This window comes from Schistocerca gregaria, chromosome 6 (genome assembly GCF_023897955.1).
Source record: "Schistocerca gregaria isolate iqSchGreg1 chromosome 6, iqSchGreg1.2, whole genome shotgun sequence".
Taxonomy (NCBI): Eukaryota; Metazoa; Arthropoda; class Insecta; order Orthoptera; family Acrididae; genus Schistocerca; species Schistocerca gregaria.
The window spans coordinates 431,721,523-431,739,856 of NC_064925.1; the positions used below are offsets into that span (position 1 = coordinate 431,721,523).

An 18,334-nucleotide genomic window follows, 5' to 3' on the forward strand; every position below is an offset into this window, starting at 1 on the left:
CTCAACAGCAGAAACATTGAGTCGTCAAGAGGCACATAAATAAGAGAATGAAAACTTTTCTAGCTTTTGGAGGAAATAGATAGAGTGAGAAAGAGGCAGGAAGGAGGAGGACATGATCACAAACAAACCAACAGTTTATGTGCACAAGTGTGTGTGTGTGTGTGTGTGTGTGTGTGTGTGTGTGTGTGTGTGTGTTTGCGCGTGCACACATATGTATAGGGGTGGGGAGGAGGGCATGTGCGGGTGTTTTTCTGTGTGTGTATTTCTGCTCTAGCTCATCAAAGGGTTTCTTCAGAAAATTAGTAGGGTATTCATTCTGTTGTGTGTGTGCCTTTCAATGACACAATGCCTCTGCTATCTGGTGAGTGGTCTCCTTCACTCCTAAATTTGATTTGATTTGATAGTTATTGGTCTCAAGAAGTCCTGTTGTGTGTTGTTACATATTGTTATGGGACATCATTTACAGTTTGTATAAACATTACAATTAACTCAAAAGAGGAAACAACTATTGCATCTCTAGAATGAAACCAATCATCTAAAACATTACATTATTTAAGAAAACATTTAACGTGATAATTTTAGGCTCACAACAAGAAAAATAACTCTAATGTATGTAGAATGAAATAAACAGCAATAAACTTATGACACATAAGACAATATTTTTAACTTTATTAATTTAGACTAGCATTCATGAATTCCTCTACTGTGTACAAGCAGTTTTTCTGAAGTAACATTTTTACTTTTACACTGAATCCTTCTCTGTTCAACTTTAAGTCTTTGGGTAGCATGTTGTATAGAACTCCCATGTACCTTACATTGCTCTGTTCTTTGCGTAGTCATTGATTACTCACAAACATTGACATGATAGGTCTGATGATGGTGGATGCCTTTATTTTTTGCAAAAATATTTAAATCTTCATGAATAAAACATACTGTTTCATTAATATAAGTACAAGGCAATGGAACGGTCTTGAGCTCAAGAAATAGATGTTTAGAGGTTGAAGAGAGAGGCACTTGTCTCATTATCTTAATTAATATCTTTTGCATAGTAAATATCTCTCTGTGTGAGACACCTTAAAATAGAATGCAACATGTGAGTACTGAATGTACAAGTGCAAAGTATGTGAATACTAGTGTTTCAAATGTCATGTACTTTTTACTTGTGTAATTAAACATGCAGCACAAATTGCACATTCTATTTACTAACTTTTTTATGCAAATCCCACCCATAATATTTTAGACTGTGTATTGGGTACTTTGGTATTGAATCAGACCATGTCTCAATAGCAGAGTACTTTTTGCTGTAGGTAAGGTTCTTCACTAAAAGTTTGCATGCTCATTTGTTGGCATATGAAACCCATAAATTAAATAGTAAACATCAGAATTCTACCTATGAAGTTTATGCTTGTATAATTTTATAATGTTCATCTTGTATTCTCATGATTAATAAAGAAAAAAAGGATTTGTAACAAACTGTAATTACAACCATGTTTGTGAACTGAAACTATATGAAAATAATAGATTGCAAAGCGATTTCAATGTGGATAAAACTTGATTTGCTTTGAAATGACCACAACTTGTGTAAAATACTGAAAATCTACCTAAACTACTACAGAATTCAGACTGGTACCTAATGTGGTATTGGCTTTAGGTTTTCAAAGCAAATGCCAAATTAATGTTCTTTGTACTGTATTTTTATGTATTTAGTTATTTTTTAAACAAAGAAAGAGACAGAAACCAGGAATGAGATATTAAATTTTCATAGCTATTGATCCTTCATACAAGTAGAATATTTCTAATTCTATTCTTTCTAATGAGGTATACATTTTTTAAAAAGTAATGACATTTCATAAATATGGAATTGCAAATCACATCCCCATGTTACACCAGTATCACCCTGGATTGGAACAACTTAACTACATCTTTCAACAAGCCTTTGACTACCTAGAATAGAGGAACATTGTTACCACAAACCTTCCCCCCTTCTGAAAGTGATATTTCCCCATGCACCAAATCTACAAAATATCCTGGTTCATCATTATGCCTTACCTATTCCTAGCCCCTTGTCAGATGGGTCAGATCCCTGTGGAAGAACTGTCCTATACACCTGTCTAAGCACATCCTATTTCATTCCCATCTTAAGCATATCCTACACTATCAGAGTCACTCAAATTAGTGGCCACCACCAAATTGCGACCAAGAGCAGAGTTGACACCCAGTGGCAGAATATGCTGCTCAACACAAAATGCTGGACCTCATTGGCTGCTTCACCACTAAACTTATCAGGATCCTCCACCCTCCCAATACCAGGTAATTCTGTAGGAGGGGTTTGTCCTAGTAACATGTCCTTCAATCACAGAATCCTCCTGGCATTCATATTCATGTTCCATACTTATCTTTACCAGAATCCATGTGATTCCTACTTCATTCTATCAATCTGTACTCACATGTTTCTTTCTGCAGTTCTCCCTCCCCCTATTATGTTTCTTCACCCTTCCCCCTTTCCAGTTACTCACCTCGTCCTCCTCTTCAATGTGAGCCATGCATAACTCCCTTTGCCTACATCAGTGTGAGCTCACTAATGCTACATTTGTAAGTAATTACCTTGCTGTCTCTCCCATCCTTCCGTTAGCCATGCCTTCTTCACTACTCCTTCCCCTCTCCATGTCCTTTCTCCTTTCACCCACTCCATCTGACACAACTGCTCTCCCTATTTTGGCCACAGTGCTGTGACAATGTAGTCAGTAGGGGCAGTATAGTGATGTATGTGTTTATTTTCTACTAATTAACACAAAAGAAAGATAGTACTGAAAAGCTCTTTCAGTCTTGTTTATGTGCCTGGTGACCATTCATTGCCTTGCCTTTTGGTTTATACATGTAAAAATGAGCAGAGCAGCTGTCATATTTTTAGATGTTACTCAAACAAATCATCCCATTTATCCCAAAATGTGCAGATTCTGTATCATCACGTGAGACTCAAATTCTACACAAATGCCAGTTTTTTGGCTAGAATCCTCAGGTTTATACTAAGTAAAGATGGAATTACTCTAAAATCTGTAAATTAAAGCAAGTCTTGTTGCTGAAAATTCATGCAGAACCAACAAATTAAACAACAAAGAACTGAACCTATAAACAAGCCAGGAAAATATTTGTTGCTCAAGTGATTAGAAAAGATTAGTTACTATTATTACCATATTGTAAGGAAGTATTGTTTCAAACTTTAAACTGCACTTCTGTTAACAACATACAGAAAATTACAGCATGTCAAAATTTTAATTTGTGATGAGTAATTTTAACTCTGAAAAAGATATTCACTTTATCCTAAAACAATTTCAGACATGTCAATGATATTTAATAAATGTTTCCCAAGATAAAACACATTATTTTGTTGTACTTGCTTTCTATAAATATGAATCATGGCTTACCTGACCATTATAAAACACATTCCTGATGCAACCAGAGAAACCGGTCAGAGTGGGCATGTAATTCCAATTATAGTGCTGTGGTTGAAATAATTCTATGTGAAGACCACCAATCTGAAGTGGTGTGTTGACATTCAGATATTCATTGAAAAGTGGAACTTTTCCTTGTGCCTTGCAGCTGCTGTCATCAAATCTTGGAATTGCATCATCTTCAGTTTCTGCCATGACAGCAGATTTACAGTAGTCCACTACAAGATGAACATTCTATTTAAGCAAAAGAAAGAACTGCTATCGATTTATGTTATGTGTGCTTTCTTTAAGATACCTTTCTACAAAAGTAAGAAATGTAATTAAAATATAAGTAATCATAAAAATAATATTTTTTATTTGTTATCATAAATAAGATACATTAACAACTACACAAAATGTAACATCATAACCTAATATGACTCTGGCGATTACATTAACAATGGTACATGTTCTTTCCACCTGGAAAGAGCCAAATGTTGTTACTGACAGCATATTTCCAAGTGCTTTATTTGTTAATACGATAACAAAACAGGAAGCTAACACAAGCAGTTTGAAATTATGGAGTTCAAACAGAGTGACTTAATGCACCTTATATTGTACTCATTTCAAACTGATGCTGCAACCGAAAGCAAAAGAAAACAAAATATTGTTCCTTCTACTATCAATATTTTGTAATTAGGATATCTGAAAGACAGAAAAAGAAAATATGATACGAAAATGATACAATGGAGTGGTAGACAATCTGTTATGGCTGTTCCTTTGTTCTACATTTTCAACCAGGTTGAATGCCTAGTGAGAGCTCTACAAATATAAGAGTAACTTATCATGCCAACAAACCAGCTGGTAAAACAAAGTGCTGCAGATATACAATTGGAAAGGCTTCAGATTTGGGAACTGGTGGATATTCATTTAGTAGAATAACCCATTTTCTCCTTTCCGCCCACTGATACATTCTTTCTAATAGTCATACAGTACACTACATATTGCGTTGAGTTAGCAGATGATTCCAACATTTTAATGTATTACTGTTGTTGATTGATGAAGAAGATGTTTGGATATTTACAGTATTTGTGATTCTTTATCATGCTAGTGACATGTGAAGAAACTTTACAAAAAACATTAGTGGTGTTCCTAAGTGTAACATTTGCAACAAAATTTCAATGACTTCAGGGAAGAGGTCCTTTAGATATCTAATCACATCACAAGTTACTTTCATTTAACACAACCAAGAGAAAGGGAAAGCCTATGTTCTGTGCTCAAAACCGTGACTCAGAAGAAATCTCTCTCCATTTGTTAACACCTGTAACTGTTAATCACAGAGCAAATCCTTTACAGATATCAGAAAATCTCAAGCACTGTTGCGTTTTAGCAAGACAGTTTGTGAGAGGTGTGAATTATATACCACTTGAGAGACTATTTTCAAAGGCTGGCAACTCCATCACTCAAAAAAAGAGAGAGGCTATGTAAATCTCATATCAAAGCCCTTTTTTTTATAGGAGAACCCCAAAAATATTGATCAGAAACATATTTTGGTTGTTACTGTAAATCATGAAATATGAGCAAACATAGCACAAGCAGACATTTTCTAGGAAAAAAGTGAATGTTATATTATTATTGATACATCTCAAAAATTCCTAGAGTTAGCCTTTTCTTAAAGTGACAACACTTCTGAATATAACTCCTTTGAGATAACACTGAATTAATATACTCAATAAGGAAACAAAGATTAATGAAGCAAACTTACAAATACTATTTTCAGTTTAGAAGAACTTAAATCTTCCTGATGTATGTATTGATATATGCTCAGTGTAGTTAACCAGCTTCAGAAGTTTATTTTAATTTATGAGCACTTAACTGTTAATATACTTTAAAAAACCACAAATTTTGTAAGAAAACTGGTGTATAAATGAAGTCAATAGAACAGTTAATGGGGAGAGTGATCCTCCATGGCATATAGTTTCTGTAAAGAAACTAACCTGGCTTAAAGCCTGTAACATTTATATGAAAAATGTAAGCTGTACTATCTTCAAATAAAGTACTTTGTAACAAACAATCACTGTTGTTTCCTGCAAATATTAGATCTCAAATAAAACAGTAATTTTTATTTTATCATTTATTTCAATAAATTATTGTCACCCAATTTTTGGGTATGTATTTTGACTGAAGTTATGCCTCCAAAGCACAGCACAGCTGACTGCCATGTGGGGGACCCAGGTTTAATTATGAGTATTGACAGAGATTTTTCCTTGGTGGGAGGAGTGGTACAGGGTGAAATCACCCTGTGAGGCCAACTGAGGATCTGAGCAAGGTGGCACAGTGGTTAGGAAACTGGACTCACATTCAGGAGGATGATGGTTCAAACCCATGTCTAGCCATCAAGATTTATGTTTTCTGTGATTTCCATAAGCTGCCCCATACATATACAGACACAAGCAGACATATTTAAAGGCAAAGAGTTTGGATATGTGTGTGTGTGTGTGTGTGTGTGTGTGTGTGTGTGTGCGCGCGCGAGTATATACCTATCCTTTTTCCCCCTAAGGTAAGTCTTTCTGCTCCTGGGATTGGAATGACTCCTTACCCTCTCCCTTAAAACCCACATCCTTTCATCTTTCCTTTTCCTTCCCTCTTTCCTGACGAAGCAACCGCCGGTTGTGAGAGCTCGTAATTTTGTGTGTGTGTTTGTGCGTTATTTTATTGTGCCTGTCTACCGGCGCTTTCCCACTTGGTAAGTCTTGGAATCTTTGTTTTTAATATATTTTTCCCACGTGGAAGTTACTTTCTATTTTATTTACAATAAAAATAATGAAACATACATGGAATACGGGCTGAATTATTCAGTTATTGACATGTTGCATGACATTCAGCATTGTCTTGATGAAGAATGATGTCAAATTTTTGGTTGGTTTCCTGATTACATCAATTACTTTTAGCAAACATACACTCCTGGAAATTGAAATAAGAACACCCTGAATTCATTGTCCCAGGAAGGGGAAGCTTTATTGACACATTCCTGGGGTCAGATACATCACATGATCACACTGACAGAACCACAGGCACATAGACACAGGCAACAGAGCATGCACAATGTCGGCACTAGTACAGTGTATATCCACCTTTCGCAGCAATGCAAGCTGCTATTCTCCCATGGAGACGATCGTAGAGATGCTGGATGTAGGCCTGTGGAACGGCTTGCCTTGCCATTTCCACCTGGCGCCTCAGTTGGACCAGCGTTCATGCTGGACGTGCAGACCGCGTGAGAAGACGCTTCATCCAGTCCCAAACATGCTCAATGGGGGACAGATCCGGAGATCTTGCTGGCCAGGGTAGTTGACTTATACCTTCTAGAGCATGTTGGGTGGCACAGGATACATGCGGACGTGCATTGTCCTGTTGGAACAACAAGTTCCCTTGCCGGTCTAGGAATGGTAGAACGATGGGTTCGATGACGGTTTGGATGTACCGTGCACTATTCAGTGTCCCCTCGACGATCACCAGAGGTGTACGGCCAGTGTAGGAGATCGCTCCCCACACCATGATGCCAGGTGTTGGCCCTGTGTGCCTCGGTCGTATGCAGTCCTGATTGTGGCGCTCACCTGCACGGCGCCAAACACGCATACGACCATCATTGGCACCAAGGCAGAAGCGACTCTCATCGCTGAAGATGACACGTCTCCATTCGTCCCTCCATTCATGCCTGTCACGACACCACTGGAGGCGGGCTGCACGATGTTGGGGTGTGAGCGGAAGACGGCCTAACAGTGTGCGGGACCATAGCCCAGCTTCATGGAGATGGTTGCGAATGGTACTCGCCGATACCCCAGGAGCAACAGTGTCCCTAATTTGCTGGGAAGTGGCGGTGCGGTCCCCTATGGCACTGCGTAGGATCCTACGGTCTTGGCGTGCATCCGTGCGTCGCTGCGGTCCGGTCCCAGGTTGACGGGCACGTGCACCTTCCGCCGACCACTGGCGACAACATCGATGTACTGTGGAGACCTCACGCCCCATGTGCTGAGCAATTCGGCGGTACGTCCACCCGGCCTCCCGCATGCCCACTATACGCCCTCGCTCAAAGTCCGTCAACTGCACATACGGTTCACGTCCACGCTGTCGCGGCATGCTACCAGTGTTAAAGACTGCGATGGAGCTCCGTATGCCACGGCAAACTGGCTGACACTGACGGCGGCGGTGCACAAATGCTGCGCAGCTAGCGCCATTCGACGGCCCACACCGCGGTTCCTGGTGTGTCCGCTGTGCCGTGCGTGTGATCATTGCTTGTACAGCCCTCTTGCAGTGTCCGGAGCAAGTATGGTGGGTCTGACACACCGGTGTCAATGTGTTCTTTTTTCCATTTCCAGGAGTGTATTTTTGTGTACATTAACAGTTTTTTTATCCTCTAAAACAATGGTTGTGACATGTTCAGTGGGCCATGTCTATGTAGTGTATTCCTTTCTGTGAGAGATTAAAAGAAATTACGGATCTTACAAGAATAAATGACTAATGGAATTACACATGCATGTTATTCAGTGGGTACAAAATGTGGTCAGTGACTTTCTTTTTTAAAACAAAATTTTGATATATGACATGCGAAATGGCAAGACAGTTAGCAGCAGAAGATACTCTGTATTACTGAATGAATATCATAGTTTATGGTTCACAAACCGAGTTGCAGGTTGCCTATCTAATGAGTTCCACATACAACAAAAATTTGATTTCCAATATAAGACAAGTATTACAGCTAAAAACTGTGTATATGTCTTGAGGCAGTGTAATTCACCACATGTAAATACACAGATAATATTCATCCAGTATTTGAGAACAAGAGCACTCAGTGGCTTGCAGCACATAGTTCATCAAACAATGGAAAATCCAGAATCGAATGTATCACCATATAGTGGAGATGCTGAGTCACAAATAGGCATAACAAAAGGCTGTGACAAGTAAGCTTTTGGCCATCAAGGCCTTTGTCAAAAACAGATGACAGACAGACACACCGCACACCCCTCCCACGCGCACATGCGCGAGTGCGCAAACACAATTCACACACTTCACACACACGTGACTGCAGTCTCTGGCAGCTGAAGCCATACATACAGGGTGTTTCAAAAATGACCGGTATATTTGAAACGGCAATAAAAACTAAACAAGCAGCGATAGAAATACACCGGTTGTTGCAATATGCTTAGGACAACAGTACATTTTCAGGCGGACAAACTTTCAAAATTACAGTTGTTACAATTTTCAACAACAGATGGCGCTGCAAGTGATGTGAAAGATATAGAAGACAACGCAGTCTGTGGGTGCGCCATTCTGTACGTCATCTTTCTGCTGTAAGCGTGTGCTGTTCACAACGTGCAAGTGTGCTGTGGACAACATGGTTTATTCCTTAGAACAGAGGATTTTTCTGGTGTTGGAATTCCACCGCCTAGAACACAGTGTTGTTGCAACAAGACGAAGTTTTCAATGGAGGTTTAATGTAACCAAAGGACCGAAAAGCGATACAATAAAGGATCTGTTTGAAAAATTTCAACGGACTGGGAACGTGACGGATGAACGTGCTGGAAAGGTAGGGCGACCGCGTACGGCAACCACAGAGGGCAACACGCAGCTAGTGCAGCATGTGATTCAACAGCGGCCTCAGGGTTCCGTTCGTCGTGTTGCAGCTGCTGTCCAAATGACGCCAACATCCACATATCATCTCATGCGCCAGAGTTTACACCTCTATCCATACAAAATTCAAACGCGGCAACCCCTCAGCGCCACTACCATTGCTGCATGAGAGACATTCGCTAACGATATAGTGCACAGGATTGATGATGGCGATATGCATGTGGGCAGCATTTGGTTTACTGACGAAGCTTATTTTTACCTGGACAGCTTCGTCAATATACAGAACTGGCGCATATGGGGAACCGAAAAGCTCCATGTTGCAGTCCCATCGTCCCTGCATCCTCAAAAAGTACTGGTCTGGGCCGCCATTTCTTCCAAAGGAATCATTGGCCCATTTTTCAGATCCGAAACGATTACTGCATCATGCTATCTGGACATTCTTCGTGAATTTGTGGCGGTACAAACTGCCTTAGACGACACTGCGAACACCTCATGGTTTATGCAAGATGGTGCCCGGCCACATCACACGGCCGACGTCTTTAATTTCCTGAATGAATATTTCAATGATCGTGTGATTGCTTTGGGCTATCCGAAACATACAGGAGGCGGCATGGATTGGCCTCCCTATTCGCCAGACATGAACGCCTGTGACTTCTTGCTGTGGGGACACTTGAAAGACCAGGTGTACCGCCAGAATCCAGAAACAATTGAACAGCTGAAGCAGTACATCTCATCTGCATGTGAAGCCATTCTGCCAGACACATTGTCAAAGGTTTCGGGTAATTTCATTAAGAGACTACGCCATATTATTGCTACGCATGGTGGATATGTGGAAAATATTGTACTATAGAGTTTCCCAGACCGCAGCACCATCTGTTGTAACTACTGTAATTTCGAAAGGTTGTCCACCTGAAAATGTACTGTTGTCCCAAGCATATTGCAACAAACGGTGTATTTCTATCGCTGCTTGTTTAGTTTTTATTGCCGTTTCAAATATACCGGTCATTTTTTAAACACCCTGTAGTTTAAAACTTTTATGGAGCTTTTTTCTTGCTGACAATCCCACAAAATGATGAAAGGAAAAAAGTTTATTGCTTACTATATTTTTAATGTTCATGCAGATAAAACTGCTCCATCAGGCATGACATTTTAATCTACCACTTCTGTAATACTAACCCGATTTGCAACACATTTTGCAGACAGCTCCCACATATACCATTGAATGTATCTCAAAAATTATATAATTATATGGCCCACAGTTCATAGATATGATGTCATAAACATTGAGGTGTGTGAAAAACTAGCTTTTGCTTAGAATGGAGTACAAATTATCCAGACTATATTCATCCATGGTATGATAATGGGAGCACTTGGTGACTTCTGACAAACTTTGAACATAATTTCATACTTTTTCTCACTTACATGCTTACTTATCACATTATGTCTGTTTTGTACCTGGGAGTTTGATCCTTTAAAGAACTGGGGGTTTACTGATAGCTACTAAAAGCGAGTCTTATGATTCAGTGAGGTTATAAACTTTTAAGAAAAGTAAAGAGTCACCAGAAAGAGCAGAATAGAAAAAGTTATTGCTGTCAGTACTGTAGTGTGATTTTCTTTGTACAGCCATGCTTGTATGAAACAGAATGACTATCAAATAAAGTAAATATTTTTTAATTCCAGTAAGTGTCAGTAAAAGAAACAATTTATGAAATCAGGCCAGTTGGATTAGTGAAAGTTACTAACTACAAAAAACTGAGTACTGTATAATTCATCATGTCTTCATCAACACTTTTCTGTGATACTTGTAATTCACTATAATTGAGTAGAAGATTATATTATCTTGGGAACATGTAAATGTAATGAATTTGCTTTGTTATTACTTTTATTGGTTATGTTTATTTACAATATTTCAATGTCACATAACTTAATTCAGTTGAAAATAGTCATCCAAACTTGTGTGTGTGTGTGTGTGTGTGTGTGTGTGTGTGTGTGTGTGTGTGTGTTTTGCCTGAACATTGCACCTCCACTTAGATGTGTGGATACACTAATTATTTTCCATGGTTCTCATAAAACAATCATAAACAAGTAAGCTGCAGAATCAATGCATTCCATTAGTTCTTACAACCATTGCCTGTCTCATGGAATTGTAGACTGAATTTAAAACAACAGACTTCACACGATGTGTCAGTACTCTTACAGTGTAAAACAGGAACCTGTTAATAAATCGTATCAGAGAGTCTGTCCCAACAGAATGTAAAAGAACAACCTTATTTAACAGAAACACTTTTATATGCAAATTACAAGACTACATGACAAGAGAATGAAATTATGAAAACAGTGAATGAAGTTTTAGTGAGTGATGGTCCAGCCCATGTCATGTATGTAGACAGCTTACTTAAAAAGTCCTTTACTATTTCCCTTTTTTATAATCTCCTACTGTGTTACTTTCATTCAAAATGGTTTACTCAAATTACAGGAAAAAAATCATTTAATGACAAAATGTGAAAGCTACCTCCTTACCTCTGTGTCCCAGAATATATCTATGTGATGATAATTGCCATCATTTAATCTTAAAGTGTTATTTATCTTCAGTGAAACAACTCCTGAACCAAAGTCAATTAACATTTTTGGCAAACCTCCTTCTAGCTCCAGGGAAATAAAATCTATCAGTAACAGAAATATGTATTAGAACATTTCCTCTACACAGAAGGAAATTTATTCCTCATATCAAATGACAATGGTACTACACATTTTTGGTGATATGTGAAAGAATATTAGCACATTTAAGATCATTTATTTTTTATAAAAATTGCAAGATAACCTGATATTACAGCCTGACCACTGCCTGGTGGAGCAACAGGGCCATTGTACAGTAACAGTCCATTTGCTTCTGTTGTTCTGAATTCAATACTGAGATGTGATTTGTCACAGGTGCTAAGAGGAGAGTACCATGCCCATCCATCCCCTTGGAAGCTTCTTGTTGTTCCTTGACATTTTGGACCACTGTAACCAGATGGGCATAAACAGCTGAAAAAGACAAAACCAGATTGGCATAAACAGCGAAAAAGACAATGTTATGTAAACTGTATAACCTAAACCTTCAAGGAAGAAGTAACGAAAATATATTTCATAAAAATGCATCTTACAATGAATCATGCTCTCTTAATATTTGTGGATTATATTTCAAATATTCAATAAATTTCAACTAAAATTAAAGTACTATTAACAAAGTGTCCCTTCCACCCTCCCTCCCCCCCCCCCCCCCCCCCCCCTCTCTCTCTCTCTCTCAAAGAGAGTATAACTTGGTATGTTTGATGGGTGACTCCCTAGTGTAGGTTTAACCACCTAATCAGAAAAGGGGTTTTTCCTCCTCACACAGTGCCTCATTTCCTCACAGTGTGTGAGAGTTGTGTTTCAAGTGCATTTGATGGGTGTACATGACTGATGTATGCTAATTTGAACACAACCAAAAGTGTCTGTGTGTCATGTTTGTGCTCTATAATGATGAGTGAAGGCAGAGGCTGAAACCCAGAACTAGTAGAAAGCCTAGTCCACTTGAACAGCACCAAAGAACCCCACACTGAACATCTGCATCCAATGGATGGATCACCATCAACAGCGTCATCTGTTCTCACTTCACCCTCGCTCGATGACGTCACTGTGTGGAGGTTTACAGTTTAATTCAGTACATTAGCACAGAATCTTGTGATCAAGGACTTTACACCAACCTCTCACCTCCCCCTTTTGACGAATCAACAGAGATGAAAATATCTTCCAGCACCAGGACTCAAACTGGCTACCTCCAATTTGAACACAGTTAGACAGGCATATGTTAACAACTTTGGCCTCTCTCTCTATCTCTTTCTCAATGGGATAAAATAACACAAATACTGGGATAGATTGATGTAAACCACATAGCACACACACACACACACACACACACACTCACACACACACACACACACACACACACACACGTCCCCCCTCCCCCCCTCCACACCTACATAAAAAACTCATGAGCACTGTTGATATGTCATCAGAGGTCACTGTGGCCCCAATGTGATGAGTAGTACTCACAGCTGGGGTACATACTGGCCAGTTAAGAAGAGGTGCAGGTCTGGGAAGCAGAGGGATATTAGGGTAGGGGTGGGAGAAGATGTTGAAGTTCTACCTGTAACAACATGCAGAGAAGTGGTTGGGACAGGGATGATGGGCAGATAGGTGCAGCTTTGTGATGGGGGTTGGGGTATTGTGGGGGGGAGGGGGGGGGGGGGAAGGAGAGAAGCAGAGAAAGGGAAGTATCTGTGCAGGTTAGCTTGGGAACAGAAGATGTGTAAGACTGAACTGGAAGAGGGGAATGGGACAGAAGCAGGCGGAGGAAAGGGGGAGGGGGTTATTCTGACTTGCACAACTCAGAGAAGCATGTGTAGGTGGCAAGGATCGAATTGCAAGGGCTGTGAAGCACCAATTAAAGTTGAGCACATCGTGTTCTGCAGCATGTTATTTAACTTAGTGGTTCAGCTGTCTCTTGACCACAGTTTGGCAATGGCTAAACATTCATGTGGATATTCTGCCGGTTACTGGTCCTGCCCTTGTAGAATGTAGTGCATTAGTTGCGGCTAATTTAGGAGGCTATATGGATGTTTTCGTAGATGGCCCTGCCTCAGATGATGTAATATCAGCCTGTGGCAGAAGTGATGTATGTGGTAGTGGGACGATGACTGGGACAGGGCTTGCATCTGGGTCTATTGTAGGGATATTAATCATGAGGCAAGTGGTTGGGACTGTGGGTGGAGTAGAGATGGTTAGATATTGTTCAGGGTGGGTGGTAGAATACCACTCCGGGAGGGGTGCGGAGGATAGGGTATTGCTCATTTCAAGGCACGATTAGAGATAATCAAAATGCTGGCAAAAAATGTGATTAAATTGCTTGAGTCCTGTATAATGCTGAGTCAAAAGAGGAATGCTCCTATGCCACCAGGCTGTTCGTGTGTCAGGAATGGTAAGTAGATGATGAGACAATGCATCAGAGAACTGTTTCTGGTCATGGTTGAAAGGATAATTTCAGTCTGTGAAGGTCTCAGTGAAACTCTTGGCATATTTAGAGAAGAACTGCTCTTCATTACAGATGCAACAACCAGGAATGGCTAGGCTGTATGGAAGGGAATTCTTGGTGTGGAATGGGGGGAGCTGTCAAAGTGAAGGTATTCTTGGTGGTTGGTAGGTCTGATGTGGATGGAGGTACTTATGTAGTGATAGCTGTACTTCTGCTGGTGGAAGTAAAGCTATGAGGATCATTCATGAGTCATGCTTGAATAACTCAGTCAGCAGAACACTTGCCTGGAAAAGGCAGAGATCCTAGTTTTGAGTCCCAGACCAGCATACAGTTTTAATCTTCCAAGAAGTTTCAAATCAGTGCACAATCTGTTGTAGAGTAAAACTCAAAACCCATGAGCCTTTTGGGCAGATCTTTCAATCCTAGAACTATCTGGAAATTGGAGTCATTTTCTTCACCCTAGCAAGACTTTTTGTGAGTAAAAAGTGCAACTTCCAAACTCGAAAGTTACAAGACTGTTTGCTCCTGGCACAAACTCCAGCACATCAGATATGTGACAGAGACAACTGCTGCTACATCTAGGATTTCCAGACTCTAAAAGTGACTAGAGCAACATGGTGCAGATGTCTCCATGCCATCATGCCACTACATATCTTACAGGACCATCCATTGTTGCTTTCAGCAGATTGTTGTAATATTGATAATAGAAGACAGAGAGTATTTATAGAGATCTGAAATCCTGATATGCTTGCATAAAAATTGCCTGTCTAGACTGAGCTTTATTTCTTCAAATGCTTTTTGGTAGACTGTCATCATCAGATCTGTCATAAAACATATATTTAGTAGACATCATCAAAATAAAATTTTATCTTTCTGAAGCATATTTTATCTCCTATTTGTCCTTTGCTTATTTTATTTTATTCCATTTTGTATGAAGTGTGCTTTGTGTCATTTTATTGCAAATCTGTTTCATATTGTCTAATCCCTATGTAAATTCATGTTCGTTAAAGTTTTATGAGATCTATAGATATGTATATGGATAAATCCATACAGGTGCTTTATTTACTGTTTACTGAAGTATGGAAACACAAATATAAAATATATTATTAATGTAATTTCTATTTGACTTATGATTGAGCCTGTTATACTCCAATACCATAGACTGCACTTTTAATGTTAAAACTGCCAATTAGTGGCAGATGTACAGTTTACTTTTTTAACAGTGACCCTGTTAGTGCCATTATGCATTTACTTAGTATTATCATGTACTAATTGACATAACATGATATATTGATACTCTAAGTATTTGGTGTGTGTCTTTCATATCTGATGCTGTATATTTTTCTTTAACCAATTAGTTAGCACACCTTCTTTCTAGTAATGTGTTAAATAACATTATTCCTGTCTTTTTTCCTTTTTTGTCTTTGACAGATCTGATGATGGCATTGTATTGAAATGCATTATCCATTTGAAGAAATAAAATGTGATCTAGACAGACAATTTTTATATAATATCCTTGGAAGAACTGAATCAGGCTGGCTCCAAAGCAAACAAATACATGAAAAACCTGGACATAGGTCTTTAATTTTTCCTTTTGTTTTACTGGTTGTCTATGTTTCTGTTTGTAATTATTATGTATATTTGTGATATTCAAAAAATGTCAAACACTAAAAAATAATAAAAATAAGTTGTTTCAGTATCACCAATAATGAGCAGAAATGTATTCTGTAGTTACCTAATACTATTTCCTCTCCAGAGACATGTGCCACCATTATAACAGACACATGTTTCAGCTTTTGCAACATTTTGCATTTCACAAATACATTCTGCTGTCCTCTGCATATCAATTCCCACAAGAGCAGTTCTGTTTGTATCTACTAGGTTTGGTAACTTTCCAATTCTCACAATATTTGAACAACTGCCTCTGCACCTGTGTTCCTCCTGGAGACATTCATCTATGCCAACCATAACAATACTGATACCGCAGTCTCTTTCTATCTGTGAAAACAATGAGCATATGTTTACAGATCATAATTTGATATATTCGGGTTAAAAGTAAATAATAACAGTTTGCTGCCACAGATATACAAATAGAAATGTGAATATGAAACATCACCATAATTAACATTTGCAGATCATATATTTTACACTCTACAGAAATTTAATTTGGTGAAGTAGTGAGCAGTATCTACAACAGAAAAATCCTCATTGTATAGGGGTCATTCAGCAATTAAAGAGCTAGACTGCTGTGCAGCAAAAATTATTTATTAAGTCAATAAAATTTTTTGTTAATTTTTACATGTAATCCCATCAACATATAGGCAGCTGTCTGATCTTATTATGACTCTTTTTACCCTTTCAGTGAAGAATTCTTTACACTGATCTCAAAACCAGCTTTGTTCTTTTTCTGCAACTCTTCATTGCCATTGAACTTGATATCACACAAAGACCAGACAGATAAAAATCTAAAGAAACTACATCACAGGGATGTAAGGAGGAAGGAAGTGGTAGTAGCAGAGCAACTAACTCTTCCATCCTTCATGAGATTTCCAATATTATAGCATTTTTTTAAAAATCATTCTGATTCCCTTATTGAGCATATTTTGTCAGTGATCACCATTATAAATATTAATCCTGAGGAGTATTAGTCACAGTTCAATTTTCCTGACAGATTTTGAAAGTTTTCTCATAATAATCAGTACTATTGTTGACATACAGCCTTTTCTCTGCTCATGCATCTATGAAAAAAGACAGCGTGGCTTAAAGAAATGCAAGGAATGGAGAAAGAATGACACAGCCTACATGTATAGAAAGGTCATGGGTAGGGGCTGTTTACTTGTTTCTCGGTCAGTACTGGAAACTCACAAATTGCTCCTCTCCTACCTGTCAGAAGCTGTGGTATAAATAATATACCAAGTTGACCCACACAATGTGTGTTCCTCAACATTGAACTCTTTTTCAGACCCAGGTTAGTGACTACCATTATTTATTGTTATTAGTGCTAGTACTGATATTATGTACTTAGCTATTGGTTGGAAAAAAGAGGCATATTTATTTATTTATTCACATTGGAGCACTAAAACAAACATAATACAACAGAGTCTACAATTATTAAGTTTAGGTCTTAGCAGTCAGCAATTTCTTCATTTTCCAAAATTTCTTCATTCGCTGTGATCTGGCTGCTCGTAAAACAGGCATATTATTTACCACAAACTTCATGAAAGAGTAAATATACTGAAAATAGATTTTAGAACTTACACCACAAATGAGTCTTATTGCACACTACTCCACTCTCAAAACTTTCTCTGAGTTTATAGAGTTATCCCAAGATATGATACCATATGACTTGATAGAGTAAAAGCGATCAAAGTATGCCAGTTTTTTATATTTATATCTCCATTGTCACTCTTTCCAAGAAAATGTGATGTAGTTGTGCACTTAAAACTTATTGCAACTAAATCTCTCTAAACTTCTTGTAAGATCATTGTCAGATGTTAGTCACCTCTCTTAAACCTGTGTTCAAATATTGATCACCCTAGGCAGAAGCTCCCAACCCACTCTGCCAATAGTTTCCAGTATTAGTTTGCTATGTAAAGTTGAACTTTATTGTGAAGAAAAAAATATGCCTTTTCTCTGCCATACCAGACATTTGGTCTCCAGTGCAAGCTTTACTTTGTTAACAATAATGCACGAGTAGTAAAGGCTGTTGGTAGTCCATTGCTGCCCCCCTCCCCCTCCCTCTAAATGATTTTTGAGCTCAACACAAATGCAAAATCTCTTTTTTCCACCAAATTTCCTGATAACCCACTATACACAAGTCTTATGGTAGTTGAGTTTGTTTTGAATGATCTCACGAGTTGTGCTAGCAGTTACTCAACAGTTTTGAACAATTTGTTCAACTTTAAATTGTCAGTCTCCTTGGATAAATGAGTCAAATTCTTGTAACTCTGAAGTTGGTACTGCTACTGGGCACCAGAGCAGTATTCATCAGTTATGGTTTGGTGGCCAATTTTACTTTCTGACCCACACATAAAATTCACATGGTTTATGCAACTAATGCCATTTTGTATGTTCATCCAAGAGAATACATCAGGATGGATGCACATTTTCTGAAATTAAGAACTGGTTCACATAATGCTGTTCTTCAAAAGTACTTTAAATATTTATGTATATACTGAGTGAATAAATGACTAACGCTCCCCACATTGGGAACCTTGTG

The 18,334-nt window shown here is 38.6% G+C and overlaps 1 protein-coding gene across 1 annotated transcript in view; it reads right to left on the reverse strand.

Annotated features, from left to right (window-relative positions):
- LOC126278901 (neural-cadherin-like) overlaps positions 1-18,334 on the reverse strand; it is a 794,973-nt gene that overhangs the window by 89,891 nt on the left and 686,748 nt on the right. The window contains exons 15-18 of the mRNA XM_049979176.1: positions 15,851-16,113; positions 11,881-12,086; positions 11,580-11,722; positions 3,426-3,686 (exon numbers count right to left, since the gene is read on the reverse strand). Of these exons, the coding sequence (XP_049835133.1) occupies positions 3,426-3,686; positions 11,580-11,722; positions 11,881-12,086; positions 15,851-16,113 (873 nt within the window). The remainder of the gene's footprint in view (positions 1-3,425; positions 3,687-11,579; positions 11,723-11,880; positions 12,087-15,850; positions 16,114-18,334) is intronic.